The 24,981-nt window shown below is 43.8% G+C and overlaps 1 protein-coding gene and 1 non-coding gene across 2 annotated transcripts; both read right to left on the bottom strand.

The window, feature by feature from the left end:
• Window positions 1-284: 284 nt before the first annotated feature.
• Window positions 285-2,435, bottom strand: LOC139392258 (small ribosomal subunit protein eS27). Its single transcript, XM_071140113.1, has 4 exons — window positions 2,392-2,435; window positions 1,534-1,642; window positions 1,164-1,274; window positions 285-531 (listed from the first exon to the last, which is right to left on the bottom strand). The coding sequence occupies exons 1-4, from the start codon at window positions 2,395-2,397 to the stop codon at window positions 503-505; spliced, it is 255 nt and encodes an 84-aa protein (XP_070996214.1). The 5' UTR covers window positions 2,398-2,435; the 3' UTR covers window positions 285-502.
• On the bottom strand, window positions 782-914 carry LOC139392477 (small nucleolar RNA SNORA35). The gene has a single exon (XR_011629688.1). It is a non-coding gene; the product is annotated as a small nucleolar RNA SNORA35 (small nucleolar RNA).
• Window positions 2,436-24,981: the final 22,546 nt, after the last annotated feature.

Raw genomic sequence — 24,981 nt, 5'->3', positions numbered from 1 at the left:
TATTTTCTTGAAAAAAGAACACTCGCTTTACTGTAACAGGCTATGAACACATGCCAGTGGTCGAGTTCCTGCCCAACTACATGCTCAGGTGTTGCGTGCCACGTCGTACAGTTGGGAATCAGATTGCTTAATCATGTGTTCAGCAGATATCTTAAATACGGATCCCGGCGTTGTAATTTCTGGCATACGTCTGCAATGAAGTCAGGCAACTGTGCTATAGAACAGTGTTTCCATGCCATCATAGGCAAATATGGAAAAGGGAACAAAAGTTCAAACCACCCCAATTCTTTAGCCAAAACAATATTTTATTAAGAGACTGGTTGGAGGGTTGAGTTACAGCAACAAAGTGGACTATCACAGAGTGCGTCCAGATGTCATAAGCACTTCTAGATCAATCCGCTGTTTCTTGGATGCAGGGACTGCTGTGTCAAGGCTGGAGTCGCTGAAATCAACCTGTCCAACCCCTCTCCCTTACATCTCTACCAGGGCATCGGGGGTACAACTAATGCTGCTTCCTCCTGAATGAGCACCCTGATGGAAAGAGAAAAGGACAGTCAGGACACAGACAATGGGGGCATTACCACTACAATCTGAATGATTAGAGAGTAGCGGGACAGTGTTCATTCATTTGGTTGCATATTTACAGCATCTAGTGCTAAACAGTCTACATGGCACGAAAGCATTCACTGCCAAAACAATAATTTAAGATCTGCTAAAGCAATGTTGGAATCCAGTGTACTGCAACACCTAAATAATAAGTAGCACCATAGCATAACTTGCATCTTGTTCTCAGCCTTCGAAAGGGGAGAGCCAGTGGTCTAGCCCTACCCTTCTGCAAACTGAGATCTATCATCTGGCACTGGAATGAGACAGTACAACCATTGGGGTGGCAGTCCAGTCACTTGACAGTGCAGTTAGGTCATTTGATAAAGATATGAGCCATTAACATCTACAGTGAATGTGACAAGTCTGAATTAATCTGTGCCAATATCAGCCAGTCAAATTACTATTCATTAACATAGGACCAACTACATCAATAAATATTGACATGATGTACTTAACTGCTACTACTGAGTTTTTCCACAGATATTAAATTAGAGACTATCCACTCTCCAACATGAGTTGGAAAACCCAGGGGGTGACAGAATGCTGAGACTACTGACCCTCTGTGAGACGTGCTTTGCCGCCAGTGGGCTGACACAGAACTGTGGAGCAACCCACACACAGCACAACCGTCTGAGCGTGGCTGAACACAGTTGTGATCTTGTAGCATCCTGAGGGAGAGAAAAAGAAAAAATATTAAACACACAATCTGAAGACCAACGTCATTAGTGCCTGAGGGTGTATTCAGTGTACATAGTAGCAAAGAAACTAAAACGAGTGTTTCTTATTGGACAAATACTAATAGGCCCCTCCCCATTTGCTTCCTAATGAATACAATGTTGTAAGTACTGAATCATTCAGCTACTGCATTCAGATAGACATGGTGGCCCCTTCAAACATGAGTCCAATGAAGGAAAGAGCTGGATCTACCTGGGCACTTAACATCCATGAAATAGGAGTTAGGGCTCTGGACGAGACGCTTCTTCTTGTGGCTCCTCTTCTCCTCCTCAGGGGATGGGTGCAACAAGTCTTTTGCGAGCTGCAGAAGAGTGGACAAAAGACTGCTTAAAACATTATTTAGTTTGAGTAGTTAGGACTTCTGTTTACAAACGACAGGCCGTGCATTTAACATTTGTCAATAGCAGACCCCCCTATCCAGAGAAAGCTACATCGCGGTATCAGCCATTAGTTATGTCAGATACACAACCCACAATGGGTGTTGGCTCACAGCCAGTTGAATTACATTGAAATCGAATCACATATAAACCACTCAAGCTTTGTTGAAATTGACATCAAAATAGGAAAATTGCTGCGAGTGATACTGCCAAGGAACTGTAATGAATTTGCGATCCAAAACCTCATAGCTACCACAACTCTTGCTCACTGGATTACGTAACGTCAACGCGGACCCTTGTTCCGAGGCAAAATAATAACATGATCACTTGGGATTTGAGCAGTAACTGGCACTACATAAATCTACTAGTACACAAGGCAAAGCTATGTTTAACAGCGGCCGCTATTGCACGTATATATTTAGACAATGTTTCATTTTTAGGTTTTCAGGTGACTCTTTCTCCATGTTTGCGATATGCAGGCCGCCATCTTGTATCACAATGCGCGAGTATGTGAATGATTATAATAGCAACACATCGGCACTGAATAGGCCGACAGAGCTAAAACACACAACAGTCAGTATTCGCATTATTATGCATTACTGACTCCAGTATTGGCATCTAAAGCCCCATATGAACGGTTAAAATCGCAATTATGTCAGGCTCCAGTACTCACTGGCATGTTGGCGAGGAAATAGCCGCTGCCGGAAAGGAGGCATTGCCGGAAACAGGGGGTTCATATTGACACTCATTTTGTGCACCGACAGGAAGTGAGTGAATTAGAGGAGGTTGGTGGACATATTTGTAAGGTCAAAACACCTAAACTGTGTTCGAATACTCATACTAACCGTACTATATCGGACGTGAATTGAGTATCTAGTATAGTTATCGATCATAGTATGGATGTAGTTAGTATGCCAAAAGTTCCCGGATGTCAGACGTAATTCGCAAAAATTCGAAGTATACACGAGGTAGACACTATTTCCGTACTTTTAAGGCCCATAAGACAATTCTTCGGAAGTGGGCGTGGCTTCACAACGTTTTCAGAGTTTAAGAAAATGGCAGAAAATATGCAGCTGAATTCCAACGAGAGCGGATACAAATTGATTTCTTAAATTGGTTATGACAAATGTTAAGAAAATGTTAAGCAATGTAATAAAATAACTGTTCAAATAGGTTACGTTACGTGTTAGCGACGCTATCCTTACGAACTAGCGTCACAGCAGTATGTACTGGTACCTAATAATAAAACATATACATTTATTTAACTAGGCAAGTCAGTTAAGAACACATTCTTAGTTACAATGACAGTGTACTGGAGAACAGTGGTTTAGCTGCCTTGTTCAGGGGTGAAACAACATATTTTTACCATGACAGGGCGGGGATTTGATCCAGCAAACTTTCAGTTGCTGTCCCAATGCGCTAACCACTAGGCTGCCTGCCGCCCCTAATGTTAGTTGGCTACTAATACCTAGAACTTGCCAGGCAGTATATTAACTATCTGCTATCTAACTAACTACCCAACTTTTATTGACTTGATTATTCACATCATGCTTAGCTAAGTGGTATGTATAGTTGTTTTGCTTTTCAATGGCGTTAATGGCACTCTGGTCTGAGTGCCAGAGCGCCGAATAACTGATGAATTTACCAACGCTCAACACCAGTTGAATATGGCTGGTCAGTAAACGTTGGCAAAAAAAGCTTAATTAAATTGTTGCCAGCAGCACAGCTAAAGTCACCAACGCTCTGGATAACATGAAAACAGCCTAACCAGCTATGCCTAGGGCAGGAAAAATGGTCAGAGTGAGGTGTTCTCTCATTTGTGTCTGGAAGTAGCTAACCAACGTTAGCCAGTTAGCTTGGGTGCTCGACTGCCGTTGAACGCTCGGATCAACCATACTTATTGGCCAGAGCGTCCAGTGTGCTATCTGAATTTATGAACCGACAATCTGACAAAGCTATGGGTTTACGGACGTCCAGACTGCACTCTGACACTCCAGATTGAATTTAATAACACACTCAAAGTCGTAAATTGCCTAGCTATTAATTTGTTATGCTAACAAGCTAGCAAGAGGTTGCATTGCAACAGCATCAACTTCCGGTAGACAGGCTAGTGTGCTCAACTGAAATTATACCGTTCGTTTAGAAAACTAAAATGAACTAATATCATGTAATATATACTCATTAAGTATGTAGTATACAGTATGTTAGCATGGGTTTTTGAACACAGCTATAGATTGATTGACAGATTGCACCCGTATTCAATTAAGGTAGATATTTAGCCAACAGGTGTATTGTCTTTTATCAGATTTCTCTAGAGATGTCATATCCCCAGACCCATGGATTACAGAACACATCACAATCCATAGGATAGCCTACATAATATTCACAATAATGATGTGAGCAGAGCCATATACAGTGTATAGAGAGAGTTAGGCCAGGTTTTAGGATGGCTAGCGCCCATATACTGTAGTTCTAATTCAAAAAAGTTCTGGGACACTGTAAAGTCCATGGAGAATAAGAGCACCTCCTCCCAGCTGCCCACTGCTCTGAGGCTAGGAAACACTGTCACCAGTGTTTCTCTACGGCTGGCCATGCTTTCCACATGGCTACCCCTACCCCGTCAACTGCCCGGCACCCTCCACAGCAACCCACCAAAGCCCCCACCATTTTTCATTCACCCAAATCCAGATAGCTGATGTTCTGAAAGAGCTGCAAAATCTGGACCCCTACAAAATAACCGGGTTAGACAATCTGGACCCTCTCTTTCTAAAATGATCTGCCCAAATTGTTGCAACCCCTATTACTAGCCTGTTCAACCTCTCTTTCGTATTGCCTGAGATTCCCAAAGATTGGAAGATCCAGATCCAAACTGCTCTAGATCCAAACTGCTAAAGACCTATATCTATCCTACCCTGTCTTTCTAAGGTCTTCGAAAGCCAAGTTAACAAACAGATTACTGACCATTTAGAATCCCACCATACCTTCTCCGCTATGCAATCTGGTTTCAGAGCTGGTCATTGTGCACCTCAGCCACGCTCAAGGTTCTAAACGACATCATAACCGCCATCGATAAGAGACATTACTGTGCAGCCATATTCATCGACCTGGCCAAGGCTTTCGACTCTGTCAATCACAACATTCTTATTGGCAAACTCGACAGCCTTGGTTTTTCAAATGATTGCCTCGCCTGGTTTACCAACTACTTCTCTGATAGAGTTCAGTGTGTCAAATCGGAGGGCCTGTTGTCCGGACCTCTGACAGTCTCTATGGGTGTGCCACAGGGTTAAATTCTCGGTCCGACTCTCTTTTCTGTATACATCAATTATGTTGCTCTTGCTGCTGGTGATTCTCTGATCCACCTCTACGCAGACGACACCATTCTGTATACTTCTGGCCCCTCCTTGGACACTGTTAACTAACCTCCAATGCCATACAACTCTCCTTCCGTGGCCTCCAACTGCTCTTAAACGCAAGTAAAACTAAATGCATGCTATTCAATCGATCACTGCCTGCACCTAATCGCCCGTCCAGCATCACTACTCTGGACGGCTCTGACTTAGAATACGTGGACAACTACAAATACCTGGGTGTCTGGTTAGACTGTAAACTCTCCTTCCAAACTCACATTAAGCATCTCCAATCCAAAATTAAATCTAGAATCGGCTTCCTATATCGCAACAAAGCATCCTTCACTCATGCTGCCAAACATACCCTTGTAAAACTGACCATCCTACCGATCCTCGACTTCAGTGATGTCATCTATAAAATAGCCTCCAACACTCTACTCAACAAACTGGATGCAGTCTATCACAGTGGCATTCGTTTTGTCACCAAAGCCCCATACACTACCCACCATTGCGACCTGTATGCTCTCGTTGGTTGGCCCTCGCTTCATACTCGTCGCCAAACCCACTGGTTACAGGTTATCTACAAGTCTCTGCTAGGTAAAGCCCCGCCTTATCTCAGCTCACTGGTCACCATAGCAGCACCCACTCGTAGCACGCACTCCAGCAGGTATATCTCACTGGTCACCCCCAAAGCCAACTCCTCCTTTGGTCGTCTTTCCTTCCAGTTCTCTGCTGCCCATGACTGGAACGAATTGCAAAAATCTCTGAAGCTGGAGACTCACATCTCCCTCACTAGCTTTAAGCACCAGCTGTCAGAGCAGCTTACAGATCACTGCACCTGTACATAGCCCATCTATCTACCTACCTCATCCCCATACTGGTATTTATTTATTTATTTATTTTGCTCCTTTGCACCCCAGTATCTCTACCTGCACATTTATCTTCTGCCGATCTACCATTCCAGTGTTTAATTGCTATATTGTAATTACTTCGCCACCATGGCCTATTTATTTCCTTAATTTACCTCATTTGTACTCACTGTATATATACTTTTTCTTTTCTACTGTATTATTGACTGTATGTTTTGTTTATTCCATGTGTATCTCTGTGTTGTTGTATGTGTCGAATTGCTACGCTTTATCTTGGCCAGGTCGCAGTTGCAAATGAGAACTTGTTCTCAACTAGCCTACCTGGTTAAATAAAGGTGAAATAAATAAATATACAACTTTATTCTTGAAATGTTGGTGATGTAACAATAGAGTGCCGCCGACAGTTCCCTATGAAATGAACCGCTGTAAACAAGCAAAAAAGAGCAGTGAATTTAATTTATTAATTTATATCCAAGTCTTTACTGTGTTGTAGTGTCAACAAATTGTATATCTGACATCTTCATATGTTTAGAAAACTATCAGATATAAACAGCACAACTCGGAAGCGTTAATTATCACTTAGCAATGGCTATGCGCCTAACTCTTTATACACACTCAGTGGCCAGTTTATTAGGTATACCACCCCGTTCACAAAAATGGTTTGCTCCTGAGTCATGTAGCCGTGACTTGCTATATAAAGCAGCCAGACAGACATTGAGGCATTCAGATACTGTTCGACTGAATGTTAGATTGGGAGAAACGAGTGACCTAAGCGACTTTGAGCATGGTATGATAGTTGTTGCCGGGCGCGCCTGTTCCAGCATCTGAGAAACGTCCACTCTCCTGAGCTTTTCATCCACAACAGTGTCTAGGGTTTACCGGGAATGGCGTGACAAATAAAAAACATCCAGTCAGTGTCAGTCCTATGGGCGAAAACTGCTCATTGATGAGAGGTCGAAGGAGAATGGCAAGAATCATGCATGCTACCAGGCGGGCCACAAACAGGCAAATAATGGCGCAGTACGCCAGTAGTGTGCAGAACGGCATCTCAGAATACACAACGGGTCAATCCTAGTCACGGATGGGCTATTGTAGCAGATGACCACACTGGGTTCAACTCCTATCACCTAAAAACAAGATGTGGCTCCAGTGGGCATGCAATCACCAACACTGGACAATTGAGCAGTGGAAAAGCATCGCCTGGTCCGACAAATCCTGATTCCTGGAGCAGCATACTGATGGCAGAGTCAGAATTTGGCGTAAGCAGCATGAATCCATGGCCCCATTCTGCCTGGTGTCTACAGTACAGGCAAGTGGCGGTGGTGTAATGGTGTGTGGAATGTTTTCCTGGCACACGTTAGGTCCGTTGATACCAATTGAGCAATGTTTCCATGCCACGAAGAATGCAGGCTGTTCTGGAGACCCACTAGATGGGTGTACCTAATAAACTTTCCACTGAGAGTACATGGCTCTGATTGTGAGTGATCACAATGAGTGATTGTGACACTGATTGTTCTGTTTACATCCCTAAATATGAAAATGTATTAAAACAGCAAATCTATGTGGTGGAACACTTTGCATTTCCGTCTTCTGTAATTTCTTTCTACATCTATCCAATATATCAACATATGAGGCATTTCTGAAATCCTCAAGATGTTTCCTAATCACACAAAAATGACTAATGTTGGTGATATATTCACAGAAGGCATTATACACCCATTTGTGTATGTAGCCGATGCAAAATGGCTAGCTAGTTAGCGGTGGTGCGCGCTGGTAGTGGTTCCCCTTGCTCTGCAAGGACCGTGGATTTTGTGGAGCGATGGGTAACGATGCTTCGAGGGTGACTGTTGATGTGTGCAGAGCGTCCCTGGTTCGCGCCCAGGTTGGGGCGAGGGGACGGACGTAATATCTGTACACTAAGCCAAAACCATATTTTCAGTTGGTGTTTGGTAAATCGGGATAGCAGGTTAGATAAACTGGGACACCATTATTATAGTCATAATAATGGCTAAATATCTACCTTAATTGAATACGGGTGTAATTTGTCAATCAATCAATGACAATTGTACTAAAACTAGAATCTGTCAATACAGTGTTCTGTTCCTAAAACTAGAATCTGAATCCCACTCCAATTCGCATACCGCCCCAAGAGATACACAAATGAAGCAATATCAATCGCGCTCTACACTGCCCTTTCCCACCTGTACAAAAGAAACACCTACATGAGAATGCTGTTCATTGACGACAACTCAGCGTTCATCACCATAGTGCCCACGAAGCTCATCACTAAGCTAAGGACCCTGGGTCTAAACACCTCCCTCAAATTTAGACTCATCAGACCAAATGACACATTTACACAGGTCTAATGTCCGTTGCTCATGCTTCTTGGCCCAAGCAAGTCTCTACTTCATATTGGTGTCCTTTAGTAGTGGTTTCTTTGCAGCAATTCAACCATGAAGGCCTGATTCACATTGAACAGTTGATGTTGAGATGTGTCTGTTACTTGAACTCTGAAGCATTTATTTGGGCTGCAATTTCTGAGGCTGGTAACTCTAATGAACTTATCCTCTGCAGCAGAGGTAACTCTGGGTCTTCCTTTCCTGTGGCGGTCCTCATGAGAGTCAGTTTCATCATAGCGCTTGATGGTTTTTGCAACTGCACTTGAAGAAACTTTAAAAGTTATTGAAATTTTCCAGATTGACTGACCTTGTCTTAAATTAATGATGGACTGTCATTTCTCTTTGCTCATTTGAGTTGTTCTTGCCATAATATGGACTTGGTCTTTTACCAAATAGGGCCATCTTCTGTATACCACCCCTACCTTGTCACAAAGCAACTGATTGGCTCAAACGCATTACGAAGGAAAGAAATTCCACAAATGTACTTTTAACAAGGCACACCTGTTAATTGAAATGCATTCCATGTGACTACCCAAGAGTGTACAAAGCTGTCATCAAGGCAAAGGGTGGCTACTTTGAAGCTACTTATGAAATATATTTTGATTTGTTTAACACTTTTTTTGGTTACTACATTATTCCATGTGTTATTCCATAGTTGATGTCTGAAATGTGTTATTTCATAGTTTTGAATGAGCAGGTGTGTCCAAACTTTTGACTGGTACTGTACATACTAGGCAGTGTCAGAGGAAAGCCCCCAAAAATTGCCAAAGACTCCAGTCACCCAAGTCATAGACTGTTCTCTCAGCTACCACATGGCAAGCTGTACCGGAGCTTCAAGTCTAGGTCCAAAAGGCTCCTTAACAGCTTCTACCCCCAAGCCATAAGACTGCTGAACAATTAATCAAATGGCCACCTGGAATATTTACATTGACACTGCCCTATGGGACTCCCAATCACAGCTGGTTGTGATACAGCCTGGAATCGAACCAGAGTATGTAGTGATGCCATAGACCACTGCGCCACTCGGAAGTCCAGTAAAGGACTGGACTACATTTAGTAAAGGACTACATTTTAAAATAAGGCAGTAACATAACAAAATGTTGAAAAAGTCCATTAGAAATTATATTCACAGGGGTTCTAAATGTGTGTTTGTGTGGTTTTCTGAGAGTACAGAATGAAGAGGAATTATAATTAGTAAATGTCAGGTTATAGCAATAAACAATATTACATTGACGTAACATAATAAACTGCTATTAGAATAGTAAGCCACATTGACAATATGACAGTTATACTGTGAATTAACCATTGATTTACACAGGAAACAGTAACTGAAAAAAGCCCCACAAGGGAGCAGGGCAGAGCTATACAATGCACAGCCCAATGAAGGGCCATGATGGCAACTTCAAAAGGAGGCAGTCTTAGCAGTACAAGCTAGTAATTCCGACAACCCGTACAGTGGTGCTGTGAGCCGGATCTACAGTTGCGCTAAGCTCAATACTGGGGTCGCTGTTGATTCAATTTGAGGGGTGAATGTAGCACATGGGGATGTATGAAACTTACTCCTCAGCTTGAAGTGTCTCCACTTCCTCTAGTTTTTTGTGTGGCGGTTACTGGTTAAACGCTTCAGGAGGGAGGTCACGTGTGCTAGGAAGGCAAAGGTCCTGTATGGGGGGTGATAAGCGCCAGAATTAAGCCTTGTAAATCTACTGATACCTCTCACGAAGTCAGCTAACATCTTCCTAGCGCCATAAAATACTGCGAATTAACATTGAAAAAAAACTTGGGTCCATTGACAGTCTAAGGCCGACGCGTTCACGTCACGTTCGTGACACGTGCACGTAGTGTTCACGTTACGTAACGTGGCACTGACACTTCACTTGTAAGTTTATTATGAACGACCTTAGCACCGACGCCTTCAAAACGTCTACATGTGTTACGCGTCTCATGTTTAGTTTATTATTAAAGATCCACCGTGATCGCCTTACAAATTTCTATATGTACATGATTTTGAAAAAAATATTTTTCATTGCCAGAGTAATCTAATCAATTTCATTTGTAGATTTAGCTAAAATAGGCATATCACCTCAATACAAAAATTATTAGGCTAGTTGATATCGCATCCAGCCACCATTACTGTGTAGATATGCCTATTTTTCACTTCAATACAGACACAAGGGCTTCTTTGTTGGAGGCAGCCCTATTCAGAACCGTCTCTGGTAGAAATAAGTGGTCTCTGACTTCCGTCTTCAGTGAGTTCAAGACAACTGGAAATTTGGAGCAGACTGAAATAAAAATATATTAAAACATTTTTTCAGAAACTCATCTTTCTCGAACCTGAAAATCACTGATGTCATGATTTTACCAAATTTTTTCCCCTGGGTTCCCAGGTTTAACAGACACAGTCACTGTCACCATGCAATCCTTAGGCTATACATTTCCGTGGAGATGTCTTATGTTTAACAGCAGCGCTTGAAATGAGGGTGGTATGTGAGGACATAGGCCTAACCTGTGTTATAGAGAGTGGCATAAAGCATATGCTATCCCTTGTTTGCTTAGCCTTAGAAAAAACAACGGTTCAAATTTTATAAAGCGATCTAGGCTATAACAATCATATCTGCATAGCCTACTAGCCCATCGAAGGTCTTGCTCAGCCTCAACATCACAGGAATCTGTGGTTGGTTTATTAAATTCTCTGCAATTTAGAAAATGAGTGGTAGGCTATGCCTACCACAAAATACCAAGAAGATAGAATCGGTATGGGTCTATGCATAGACCAAACAGCTTAACAGATAAAAACGTATTTATTCAAAAGAGTCCCATTGAGTCAGGCTATTCATTTGCAGTTGCGTTCTTACGCATAACCTTAGCCTAAACGGAACTGAAAACAACCCAGCCTGTTTTGATCACAGATCATGATGAAGCCTGAACATTTCAGGCGGTTTGTCACTGATTTAGCCCACAATCGCCTACAAATTTGATACACATGAAGACCTATATTTATTCTGGATTTGACAAACAATACCCTGACTAGGATCCTGACTTTTCCCCATATCATATTTGTTACCAATTAGTCTAAATGTATTCCTATTAATAAGCTTTTGTTTTCCTAATGTTTTGCATAGGCTAGCCATTGCAATTGTTATTTTCCATCTTCTGCTTTTTATAAATAAACAGGCATCGGGTTAAAAAATTATATAATTTTGATACCCACCCCCCCACACACACATTAACGCCACTTACCTTTCAGATCACAAAGTCAGCTAATTTCCACTCATTCATATGCAAATACATTTGATTCATACACAGGCTTGTCTGGCTGGCATGTTTTCTTAAAAAAAAAATCATAGTTCATTAGTACGCCCTTGTGGTTGAATACAACCATGAATAATGTTGAACTTACAAATACCATCAAGGGATATGTTACAATTTACAAAAATGAACACCTTATGGCATGAAAACCAATCTGGCAATATTTTAGATTTAAATATATAAACGTTGTTTTTTTTGGTACATGTGTGTCATTTTACTTTCTGAATTTTATACACTCACATGGACTGAAATACTGAATTATTTTGTGTGGAATAGAGAGGCGGGTTTTTGAGGCGACATTGTGTGAACAGTTAGAATTTGAAGAAAAACAAACAAACAAACGTGTTGTGGCGGTTCGGCACAGTTGTGCTGTGACTGGGTTAGAGATGGTAGGAGATAGTGATGGAAAAGAAAGTGAAGCAAGTATGGAGCATAGTAGTACAAATAAAGGATGGAGTAAGAAAAATAAAAAAAGTGGAGAGAAAGGGAGTAGGGGTTTGAAGGGGAGCGAGAGGTCTATGGAGGTAGAGAGGAGGCAGAAAAAGAAGTTTGAGGAGAGAAACATTTTCTAACGCTAGAGGCAGTTCAGAGGTACAATGTGTTGAAGAAGGGCAAGATAAGACACGATGGGGGCATGGAGGTGAGGAGGAGCATAAAGTTATTCTGAAGTTTAGGAAGGAAGGGGCAATGAGTCCGATAAGGTTGACGGCTGTGATAAAAGAGTTGATTGGGGAAGTTGTCAATGTTAAAGTGTTAAGGGATGGGAGTTTGTTGGTGTTCTGTAAGGACATGACGTAGAGGGAGAAAGCTGTGAAGCAAATACACTGCAAATAGCAAATACACTAAAAAGTTTATTTTATTTATTTATTTCACCATTATTTAACCAGGTAGGCCAGTTGAGAACAAGTTCTCATTTACAACTGCGACCTGGACAAGATAAATCAAAGCAGTGTGACACAAACAACACAGAGTTACACATGGAATAAACAAACGTACAGTCAACAGCACAGTAAAAAAGTCTATATACAGTGTGTGCAAATGAAGTAAGATTAGGGAGGTAAGGCAATAAATAGGCCATAGTGGCAAAATAATTACAATTTAGCAATTAACCACTGGAGTGATAGATGAGCAGAAGATGAATGTGCAAGTAGAGATACCTTTTTGCAAAGGAGCAAAAAAAATACAAAAATATGGGAATGAGGTAGTTGGGTGGGCTATTTACAGATGGGCTATGTACAGATGCAATGATCTGTAATCTGCTCTGACAGCTGATGCTTAAAGTTAATGTGGGAGATATGAGTCTCCATCTTCAGTGATTTTTGCAATTCGTTCCAGTCATTGGCAGCAGAGAACAGGAAGGAAAGGTGGCCAAAAGGAGGAGTTGGCTTTGGGGGTGACCAGTAAAATATACCTGCTGGAGCGCATGCTACAGGTGGGTGCTGCTATGGTGACCAGTGAGCGGAGATAAGGCAGGGCTTTACCTGGCAAAGACTTATAGATGACCTGTATCTGGTGGGTTTAGTGACAAATATGAAGCGAGGGCCAGCCAACGTGAGCATACAGGTCGCAGTGGTGGGTAGTATATGGGGCTTTGGTGACAAAACGGATGGCACTGATAGACTGCATCCAATTTGCTGAGTAGAGTGTTGGAGGCTATTTTGTAAATGACATAGCTAAAGTCAAGGATCGGTAGGATAGTCCGTTTTAAGAGGGTATGTTTGGCAGCATGAGTGAAGGATGCTTTGTTGCGAAATAGGAAGCCGATTCTAGATTCAACTTTGGATGTGAGTCTGGAAGGAGAGTTTACAGTCTAACCAGACACCTAGGTATTTGTAGTCCACATATAAGTCAGAACCATCTAGAGTAGTGATGCTAGACGGGCGGGCAGGTGTGGGCAGCGATCGGTTGAAGAGCATGCATTTAGTTTTACTTACATTTAAGAGCAGTTGGAGGCCACGGAAGGAGAGTTGTATGGCATTGAAGCTCGTCTGGAGTTTTGTTAACACAGTGTCCAAAGAAGAAGTATACAAAATGGTGTCACCTGCGTGGAGGTGGATCAGCGAATCACCAGCAGCAAGAACGACATCATTGATGTATACAGAGAAAATAGTCGGCCTGAGAATTGAACCCTGTGGCATAACCATAGAGACTGCCAGAGGTCCAGACAACAGGCCATCCGATTTGACACACTGAACTCTGTCTGAGAAGTAGTTGGTGAACCAGACGAGGCAGTCATTTGAGAAACCAAGGCTGTTGAGTCTGCAGATAAGAATGCGGTGATTGACAGAGTCGAAAGCCTTGGCCAGGTCGATGAATATGGCTGTACAGTATTGTCTCTTATTGATAGCGATTAAGATATCATTTAGGACCTTGAGCGTGGCTGAGGTGCACTCATGACCAGCTCGGAAACCAGATTGCATAGCGGAGAAGGTACGGTGGGATTCGAAATGGTCGGTGATCTGTTTGTTAACTTGGCTTTCGAAGAATTTAGAAAGGATGGATATAGGATAGATATACGTCTGTAACAGTTTGGGTCTAAGGTGTGTCCCCATTTGAAGAGGGGGATGACCGCGGCAGCTTTCCAATCTTTAGGGATCTCAGACGATACGAAAGAGAGGTTGAACAGGCTAGTAACAACAATTGCGGGGATCCAGAGAGGATCCAGATTGTCTAGCCCAGCTGATTTGTAGGGGTCCAGATTTCACAGCTCTTTCTGAACATCACTTATCTGGATTTGAGTGAAGGAGAAATGGGGGAGGCTTGGGCAAGTTGCGGGGGGTGCAGAGCTGTTGACCGGGGTAGGGGTAGCCAGGTGGAAAGCATGGCCAGCCGTAGAAAAATTCTTATTGAAATTATCGATTATCGTAGATTTATCGGTGGTGACAGTGTTTCCTAGTCAGTGGGCAGCTGGGAGGAGGTGCTCTTATTCTTCTTTGACTTTACAGTGTCCCAGAACTTTTTGGAGTTTATGCTACAGGATGCAAATTTCTGTTTGAAAAAACTAGCTTTTGCGTTCCTAACTGCCTGTGTATATTGATTCCTAACTTTCCTGAAAAGTTGAAATACATAGAGGGCACAGCATAATCAGAGGTGAGACGTTACTTGGTCGGGTCAACAGGAAGTATTATTAAAGAGATACTTTGCATTGAAATACAGATAGAGATGTATTAGTCCCAGAGTTAATGATCCAAGGTTTTGCGTTTCACCTCCTGATGTTTATGATGACTGGCAGAGTTAGAATAAAAAAAAACATAAGCTTAAACACGCTATCTCTCTCTCTCCATCTGTCTCTCGTCTGCAAGTATGTTTTGATGTGAGAGATGCCAACCCCCCGGAACCTAGGAAGAAACCTAGAGAGGAACCAGGCTATGAGGGGTGGCTGTGCCGGGTGGAGATTATAACAGAACATGGCCAAGATGTTCAAATGTTCATAGATGACCAGCAGGGTCAAATAATAATAATCACAGTGGTTGTAGATGGTACAACAAGTAAGCACCTCAGGAGTAAATGTCAGTTGGCTTTTCATAGCCAATCATTCAGAGTATCTCTACCGCTGCTGCTGTCTCTAGAGAGTTGAAAACAGCAGGTCTGGGACAAGGAAGCACGTCCGGTGAACAGGTCAGGGTTCCATAGCCGCAGGCAGAACAGTTGAAACTGGAGAAGCAGCACGACCAGGTGGACTGGGTACAGCAAGGAGTCACCAGGCCAGGTAGTCCCGAGTTATGGTCCTAGGACTCAGGTCCTCAGAGAGAAAGAAAAAAATTAAGTGAGACAGAAAGAAAGAGAAAAAGAGAGAGAATTAGAGAAAGCATACTTAAAATTCACACAGGACACCGGATAAGACAGGAGAAATACTTCAGATAAAACAGATTGACCGTAGCCCCCTGACACATAAACTATTGTAGCATAAATACTGGAGGCTGATACAGGAGGGGTCGGGAGACACTGTGGCCCCGTCCGACGATACCCCAGGACAGGGCCAAACATGCAGGATATAACCCCACCCACTTTGCCAAAGCACAGCCCCCACACAACTAGAGGGATATCTTCAACCACCAACTTACTATCCTGAGACAAGGTCGAGTACTTCCGGCGCCGACAGAGATGGCCGCCTCGCTTCGCGTTCCTAGGAAACTATGCAGTTTTTTGTTTTTTTACGTGTTATTTCTTACATTAGTACCCCAGGTCATCTTAGGTTTCATTACATACAGTCGAGAAGAACTACTGAATATAAGATCAGCGTCAACTCACCATCAGTACGACCAAGAATACGCTTTTCGCGACGCGGATCCTGTGCTCTGCCTTACAAACAGGACAACGGAGTGGATCCCATGCAGCGACCCAAAAAAACGACTCCGAAAAAGAGGGAAACGAGGCGGTCTTCTGGTCAGACTCCGGAGACGGGCACATCGTGCACCATTCCCTAGCATTCTTCTTGCCAATGTCCAGTCTCTTGACAACAAGGTTGATGAAATCCGAGCAAGGGTAGCATTCCAGAGGGACATCAGAGACTGTAAATTTCTTTGCTTCACGGAAACGTGGCTTACTGGAGAGACGCTATCCGAAGCGGTGCAGCCAACAGGTTTCTCCACGCATCGCGCAGACAGGAAAAAACATCTTTCTGGTAAAAAGAGGGGCGGGGGCGTATGCCTTATGACTAACGTGACATGGTGTGATGAAAGAAACATACAGGAACTCAAATCCTTCTGTTCACCTGATTTAGAATTCCTCACAATCAAATGTAGACCGCATTATCTACCAAGAGAATTCTCTTCGATTATAATCACAGCCGTATATATCCCCCCCCAAGCAGACACATCGTTGGCTCTGAATGAACTTTATTTGACTCTTTGCAAACTGGAAACCATTTATCCGGAGGCTGCATTCATTGTAGCTGGGGATTTTAACAAGGCTAATCTGAAAACAAGACTCCCCAAATTTTATCAGCATATCGATTGCGCAACCAGGGGTGGAAAGACCTTGGATCATTGTTACTCCAACTTCCGCGACGCATATAAGGCCCTGCCCCGCCCCCCTTTCGGAAAAGCTGACCACGACTCCATTTTGTTGATCCCTGCCTACAGACAGAAACTAAAACAAGAGGCTCCCACGCTGAGGTCTGTCCAACGCTGGTCCGACCAAGCTGATTCCACACTCCAAGACTGCTTCCATCACGTGGACTGGGACTTGTTTCGTATTGCGTCAGACAACAACATTGACGAATACGCTGATTCGGTGTGCGAGTTCATTAGAACGTGCGTTGAAGATGTCGTTCCCATAGCAACGATTAAAACATTCCCTAACCAGAAACCGTGGATTGATGGCAGCATTCGTGTGGAACTGAAAGCGCGAACCACTGCTTTTAATCAGGGCAAGGTGTCTGGTAACATGACCGAATACAAACAGTGCAGCTATTCCCTCCGCAAGGCTATCAAACAAGCTAAGCGTCAGTACAGAGACAAAGTAGAATCTCAATTCAACGGCTCAGACACAAGAGGCATGTGGCAGGGTCTACAGTCAATCTCGGACTACAGGAAGAAATCCAGCCCAGTCACGGACCAGGATGTCTTTATAACCCACAAAGATCTCCCCCACGGCACGAACCCAAGGGGGGCGCCAACCCGGACAGGAAGATCACGTCAGTGACTCAACCCACTTAAGTGACGCACCCCTCCTAATTGTATGGACAGTAAGGAGGCCTGCGTCTTGTGACCGTAGCATACGTGTAGGTATGTACGGCAGGACCAAATTGAAAGATAGGTATGAGCAAGCCATGTAATGCTTTGTAGGTGAGCAGTAAAACCTTGAAATTACCTTTGCCTTAACAGGAAGCCAGTGTAGAGAGGCTAGCACTGAAGTAATATGATCAAATGTTTTGGTTCTAGTGAAGATTCTAGCTGCCGTGTTTAGCACTAACTGAAGTTTATTTAGTGCTTTATCCGGGTAGCGGGGAAAGTAGAGCATTGCAGTAGTCTAACGTAGAAGTGACAAAAGCATGGATACATTTTTCGGCAGCATTTTTGGACAGAAAGTTTCAGATTTTTGCAATGTTACATAGATGGAAAGAAGCTGTCCTTGAAACAGTCTTCATATGTTCGTCAAAAGAGAGATCAGGGTCCAGAGTAACGCCAAGGTCCTTCACAGTTTTATTTGAGATGACTGTGCAACCATCAAGATTAATTGTCAGACTCAACAGAAGATCTCTTTTTTTCTTGGGACCTAGAACTAGCATCTCTGTTTTGTCCGAATTTAAAAGTAGAAATTTTGGGGCTTCACCATGTTTCATCGAAATGTACAGTTGTGTATCATCCGCATAGCAGTGAAAGTTAACATTATGTTTCCAAAGGACATCACCAAGAGATAAAATATATAGTGAAAACAATAGTGGTCCTAAAACGGAGCCTTGAGGAAAACCAACATTTACAGTTGATTTGTCAGAGGACAAACCATCTAGAGACAAACTGATATCTTTCCGACAGATAAGATCTAAACCAGGCCAGAATTTGTCCGTGTAGACCAATTTGGGTTTCCAATCTCTCCAAAAGAATGTGGTGATCGATGGTATCAAAAGCAGCACTAAGTTCTAGGAGCACGAGGACAGATGCAGAGTCTGATGCCATTAAAAGGTAATTTACCACCTTCACAAGTGCAGTTTCAGTACTATGATGGGGTCTAAAACCAGACTGAAGTGTTTTGTATACATTGTGTCTTCAGGAAGACAGTGACTTTTTCAAAATGTTTTTAGAGGAATGGGAGATTCGATATAGGCCGATAGTTTTTTATATTTTCGGGGTCAAGGTTTGGCTTTTTCAAGAAAGGCTTTATTATTGCCACTTTTAGTGAGTTTGGTACACATCCGGTAGATAGAGAGAAGTTTATTATGTTCAACATAGGAGGCAAAGCACAGGAAGCAGCTCTTTCAGTAGTTTAGTTGAAATAGGGTCCAGTATGCAGCTTGAAGATTGAGGCAATTATTATTTTCATCAATGTGTCAAGAGAAATAGTATTAAAAAACTTGAGTATATCTCACTTGATCCTTGGTCCTGGCAGTGTTGTGCAGACTCAGGACAACTGAGCTTTGGAGGAATACGCCGATTTAAAGAAGAGTCTGTAATTTGCTTTCTAATGATCATGATCTTTTTGTCATCCTCTCTCTAGGGGAATGCTGCTTTTTAGTTAGCTTTGCGACAGTATCAAAAATAAAATTGGATTGTTCTTATTTTCCTCAATTAAGTTGGAAAAATAGGTTGATCGAGCAGCAGTGAGGGCTCTTTGATACTGCGCGGTACTGTCTTTCCAAGCTAGTCGGAAGACTTCCAGTTTGGTGTAGCACCATTTTCGTTCCAATTTTCTGGAAGCTTGCCTCAGAGCTTGAGTAGTTTCTGTATACCAGGGAGCTAAATCAAATCAAATCAAATTTTATTTGTCACATACACATGGTTAGCAGATGTTAATGCGAGTGTAGCGAAATGCTTGTGCTTCTAGTTCCGACAATGCAGTAATAACCAACGAGTAATCTAGCTAACAATTCCAAAACTACTACCTTATACACACAAGTGTAAAGAGATAAAGAATATGTACATAAAGATATATGAATGAGTGATGGTACAGAGCGGCATAGGCAAGATGCAGTAGATGGTATCGAGTACAGTATATACATATGAGATGAGTATGTAAACAAAGTGGCATAGTTTAAAGTGGCTAGTGATACATGTATTACATAAAGATGCAGTAGATGATATAGAGTACAGTATATACGTATACATATGAGATAAATAATGTAGGGTATGTAAACATTGTATTAAGTAGCATTGTTTATAGTGGCTAGTGATATATTTTACATCAATTCCCATCAATTCCCATTATTAAAGTGGCTGGAGTTGAGTCAGTGTGTTGGCAGCAGCCACTCAATGTTAGTGGTGGCTGTTTAACAGTCTGATGGCCTTGAGATAGAAGCTGTTTTTCAGTCTCTCGGTCCCAGCTTTGATGCACCTGTACTGACCTCGCCTTCTGGATGATAGCGGGGTGAACAGGCAGTGGCTCGGGTGGTTGTTGTCCTTGATGATCTTTATGGCCTTCCTGTGACATCGGGTGGTGTAGGTGTCCTGGAGGGCAGGTAGTTTGCCCCCGGTGATGCGTTGTGCAGACCTCACTACCCTTTAGAGAGCCTTACGGTTGTGGGTGGAGCAGTTGCTGTACCAGGCGGTGACACAGCCCGACAGCATGCTCTCAATTGTGCATCTGTAGAAGTTTGTGAGTGCTTTTGGTGACAAGCCGAATTTCTTCAGCCTCCTGAGGTTGAAGAGGCGCTGCTGCGCCTTCTTCACGATGCTGTCTGTGTGGGTGGACCAATTCAGTTTGTCTGTGATGTGTACGCCGAGGAACTTAAAACTTACTACCCTCTCCACTACTGTTCCATCGATGTGGATCGGGGGGTGTTCCCTCTGCTGTTTCCTGAAGTCCACAATCATCTCCTTAGTTTTGTTGACGTTGAGTGTGAGGTTATTTTCCTGACACCACACTCCGAGGGCCCTCACCTCCTCCCTGTAGGCAGTCTCGTCGTTGTTGGTAATCAAGCCTACCACTGTTGTGTCGTCCGCAAACTTGATTGAGTTGGAGGCGTGCGTGGCCACGCAGTCGTGGGTGAACAGGGAGTACAGGAGAGGGCTCAGAACGCACCCTTGTGGGGCCCCAGTGTTGAGGATCAGCGGGGTGGAGATGTTGTTACCTACCCTCACCACCTGGGGGCGGCCCGTCAGGAAGTCCAGTACCCAGTTGCACAGGGCGGGGTCGAGACCCAGGGTCTCGAGCTTGATGACGAGTTTGGAGGGTACTATGGTGTTAAATGCTGAGCTGTAGTCGATGAACAGCATTCTCACATAGGTATTCCTCTTGTCCAGATGGGTTAGGGCAGTGTGCAGTATGGTTGAGATTGCATCGTCTGTGGACCTATTTGGGCGGTAAGCAAATTGGAGTGGGTCTAGGGTGTCAGGTAGGGTGGAGGTGATATGGTCCTTGACTAGTCTCTCAAAGCACTTCATGATGACGGAGGTGAGTGCTACGGGGCGGTAGTCGTTTAGCTCAGTTACCTTAGCTTTCTTGGGAACAGGAACAATGGTGGCCCTCTTGAAGCATGTAAGAACAGCAGACTGGGATAGGGATCGATTGAATATGTCCGTAAACACACCAGCCAGCTGGTCTGCGCATGCTCTGAGGGCGCGGCTGGGGATTCCGTCTGGGCCTGCAGCCTTGCGAGGGTTACGCTTAGCTTGTTTGATTGCCTTGCGGAGGGAATAGCTACACTGTTTGTATTCGGTCATGATTCCGGTCACCTTGCCCTGATTAAAAGCAGTGGTTCGCGCTTTCAGTTTCACGTGAATGCTGCCATCAATCCACGGTTTCTGGTTTGGGAATGTTTGAATCGTTGCTATGGGAACGACATCTTCAACGCACGTTCTAATGAACTCATTCACCGAATCAGCGTATTCGTCAATGTTGTTGTCTGACGCAATACGAAACATATCCCAGTCCACGTGATGGAAGCAGTCTTGGAGCGTGGAATCAGATTGGTCGGACCAGCGTTGAACAGACCTCAGCGTGGGAGCTTCTTGTTTTAGCTTCTATCTGTAGGCAGGGAGCAACAAAATGGAGTCGTGGTCAGCTTTTCCGAAAGGAGGGCGGGGGAGGGCCTTATATGCATTGCGGAAGTTAGAATAGCAATGATCCAAGGTTTTACCAGCCCTGGTTGCGCAATCGATATGCTGATACAATTTAGGGAGTCTTGTTTTCAGATTAGCCTTGTTAAAATCCCCAGCTACAATGAATGCAGCCTCAGGATATATGGATTCCAGTTTGCAAAGAGTCAAATAAAGTTCGTTCAGAGCCATCAATGTGTCTGCTTGGGGGGGAATATATACGGCTGTGATTATAATCGAAGAGAATTCCCTTGGTAGATAATGCGGTCGACATTTGATTGTGAGGAATTCTAAATCAGGTGAACAGAAGGACTTGAGTTCCTGTATGTTGTTGTGACCACACCACGTCTCGTTAACCATAAAGCATACGCCACCGCCCCTCTTCTTACCAGAAAGATGTTTGTTTCTGTCGGCGCGATGCGTGGAGAAACCAGCTGGCTGCACCGACTCCGATAGCGTCTCTCGAGTGAGCCATGTTTCCGTGAAGCAAAGAACGTTACAGTCCCTGATGTCCTTCTGGAATGCTACCCTTGCTCGGATTTCATCAACCTTGTTGTCAAGAGACTGGACATTGGCGAGTAGTATGCTAGGGAGTGGCGCGTGATGTGCCCGTCTCCAGAGCCTGACCAGAAGACCGCTTCGTTTGCTTCTTTTATGACGTCGTTGTTTTGGGTCGCAGGCTGGGATCCATTCCGTTGTCCTGGGTGAAAGACAGAACACAGGATCCGCTCCGGGAAAGTCATATTCTTGGTCGTACTGATGGTGAGTTGACGCTGCTCTTATATTCAGTAGTTCTTCTCGACTGTATGTAATGAAACCTAAGATGACCTGGGGTACCAATGTAAGAAATAACACGTAAAAAAACAAAAAACTGCATAGTTTCCCAGGAACGCGAAGCGAGGCGGTCTGTCGGCGCCGGAAGTACCTGATTCAGGTACTTCCGGCTAGTTTCTTATGACAAATGTTTTTAGGGGTGCAACTGCATCTAGGGTAATTTGAGTTCCTCAGTTAGGTGGTTAACTGATTTTTGTACTCTGACGTCCTTGAGTAGGTGGAGGGAGTCTGGAAGGGCATCTAGGAATCTTTGGGTTGTTCGAGAATAGCACGGCTTTTGATGACCTTTGGTTGGTGTCTGAGCAGATTATTTGTTGTGATTGCAAACTTAATAAAATGGTGGTCCAGGATTATGAGGAAAAACATTAAGATCCACAACATTTATTCCACTGGACAAAACTAGGTCCAGAGTATGACTGTGGCAGTGAGTATGTCGGGAGACATGTTGGACAAAACCCACTGAGTCGATGATGGCTCCAAAAGCCTTTTGGAGTGGGTCGGTGGAATTTTCCATGTGAATATTAAAGTCACCAAAAATGTGAATATTATCTCCCATGACTACAAGGTCCGATAGGAATTCAGGGAACTCAGTGAGGAATGCTGTTTATGGCCCAGGATTCCTGTAAAGTGTATGAGTAGGCTGCATAGATTTCATGACTAGAAGCTCAAAAGACAAACTAAATTTGCTATCGTAAATGTTAGCAACACCTCCGCCTTTGCGGAATGCGCGGGGGATATGGTCACTATTGTAACCAGGAGGTGAGGCCTCATTTAACACAGTAAATTTATAAGCCTTAAGCCATGTTTCAGTCAGGCCAATCACATCAAGATTATGATCAGTGATTAGTTCATTGACTATAACTGCCTTGGAAGTGAGGGATCTAACATTAAGTAGCCCTATTTTGAGATATCACAATCTCTTTCAATAATGACAGGAATGGAGGAGGTCTTTATTCCAGTGAGATTGCTAAGGCGAACATCGCCATGTTTAGTTTTGCCCAACCTAGATCGAGGCACAGACACGGTCTCAATGGGGATAGCTGAGCTGACTACACTGACTGTGCTAGTGGCAGACTCAACTAAGCTGGCAGGTTGGCTAACAGCCTGCTGCCTGGCCTGCACCCTGTCCTATTGTGGAGCTAGGGAAGTTTTTACAAATCAAATCAAATTTTATTTGTCCCATACACATGGTTAGCAGATGTTAATGCGAGTGTAGCGAAATGCTTGTGCTTCTAGTTCCGACAATGCAGTAATAACCAACAAGTAATCTAACTAACAATTCCAAAACTACTGTCTTATACACAGTGTAAGGGGATAAAGAATATGTACATAAGGATATATGAATGAGTGATGGTACAGAGCAGCATAGACAAGATACAGTAGATGATATCGAGTACAGTATATACATATGAGATGAGTATGTAAACAAAGTGGCATAGTTAAAGTGGCTAGTGATACATGTATTACATAAGGATGCAGTCGATGATATAGAGTACAGTATATACGTATGCATATGAGATGAATAATGTAGGGTAAGTAACATTATATAAGGTAGCGTTGTTTAAAAGTGGCTAGTGATATATTTACATCATTTCCTATCAATTCCCATTATTAAAGTGGCTGGAGTGAGTCAGTGTCATTGTCAGTGTGTTGGCAGCAGCCACTCAATGTTAGTGGTGGCTGTTTAACAGTCTGATGGCCTTGAGATAGAAGCTGTTTTTCAGTCTCTCGGTCCCAGCTTTGATGCACCTGTACTGACCTCGCCTTCTGGATGATAGCGGGGTGAACAGGCAGTGGCTCGGGTGGTTGATGTCCTTGATGATCTTTATGGCCTTCCTGTAACATCGGGTGGTGTAGGTGTCCTGGAGGGCAGGTAGTTTGCGTTGTGCAGACCTCACTACCCTCTGGAGAGCCTTACGGTTGAGGGCGGAGCAGTTGCCGTACCAGGCGGTGATACAGCCCGACAGGATGCTCTCTATTGTGCATCTGTAGAAGTTTGTGAGTGCTTTTGGTGACAAGCCAAATTTCTTCAGCCTCCTGAGGTTGAAGAGGCGCTGCTGCGCCTTCTTCACAATGCTGTCTGTGTGAGTGGACCAATTCAGTTTGTCTGTGATGTGTATGCCGAGGAACTTAAAACTTGCTACCCTCTCCACTACTGTTCCATCGATGTGGATCGGGGGGTGTTCCCTCTGCTGTTTCCTGAAGTCCACAATCATCTCCTTAGTTTTGTTGACGTTGAGTGTGAGGTTATTTTCCTGACACCACACGCCGAGGGCCCTCACCTCCTCCCTGTAGGCAGTCTCGTCGTTGTTGGTAATCAAGCCTACCACTGTTGCGTCGTCCGCAAACTTGATGATTGAGTTGGAGGCGTGCGTGGCCACGCAGTCGTGGGTGAACAGGGAGTACAGGAGGGTTCAGAACGCACCCTTGTGGGGCCCCAGTGTTGAGGATCAGCGGGGAGGAGATGTTGTTGCCTACCCTCACCACCTGGGGGCGGCCCGTCAGGAAGTCCAGTACCCAGTTGCACAGGGCGGGGTCGAGACCCAGGGTCTCGAGCTTGATGACGAGCTTGGAGGGTACTATGGTGTTGAATGCCGAGCTGTAGTCGATGAACAGCATTCTCACATAGGTATTCCTCTTGTCCAGATGGGTTAGGGCAGTGTGCAGTGTGGTTGAGATTGCATCGTCTGTGGACCTATTTGGGCGGTAAGCAAATTGGAGTGGGTCTAGGGTGTCAGGTAGGGTGGAGGTGATATGGTCCTTGACTAGTCTCTCAAAGCACTTCATGATGACGGATGTGAGTGCTACGG

The sequence above is a fragment of the Oncorhynchus clarkii genome, chromosome 32, assembly GCF_045791955.1.
Source record: "Oncorhynchus clarkii lewisi isolate Uvic-CL-2024 chromosome 32, UVic_Ocla_1.0, whole genome shotgun sequence".
Lineage (NCBI taxonomy): Eukaryota > Metazoa > Chordata > Actinopteri > Salmoniformes > Salmonidae > Oncorhynchus > Oncorhynchus clarkii.
This window is presented reverse-complemented; position numbering and strand designations above follow the sequence as displayed.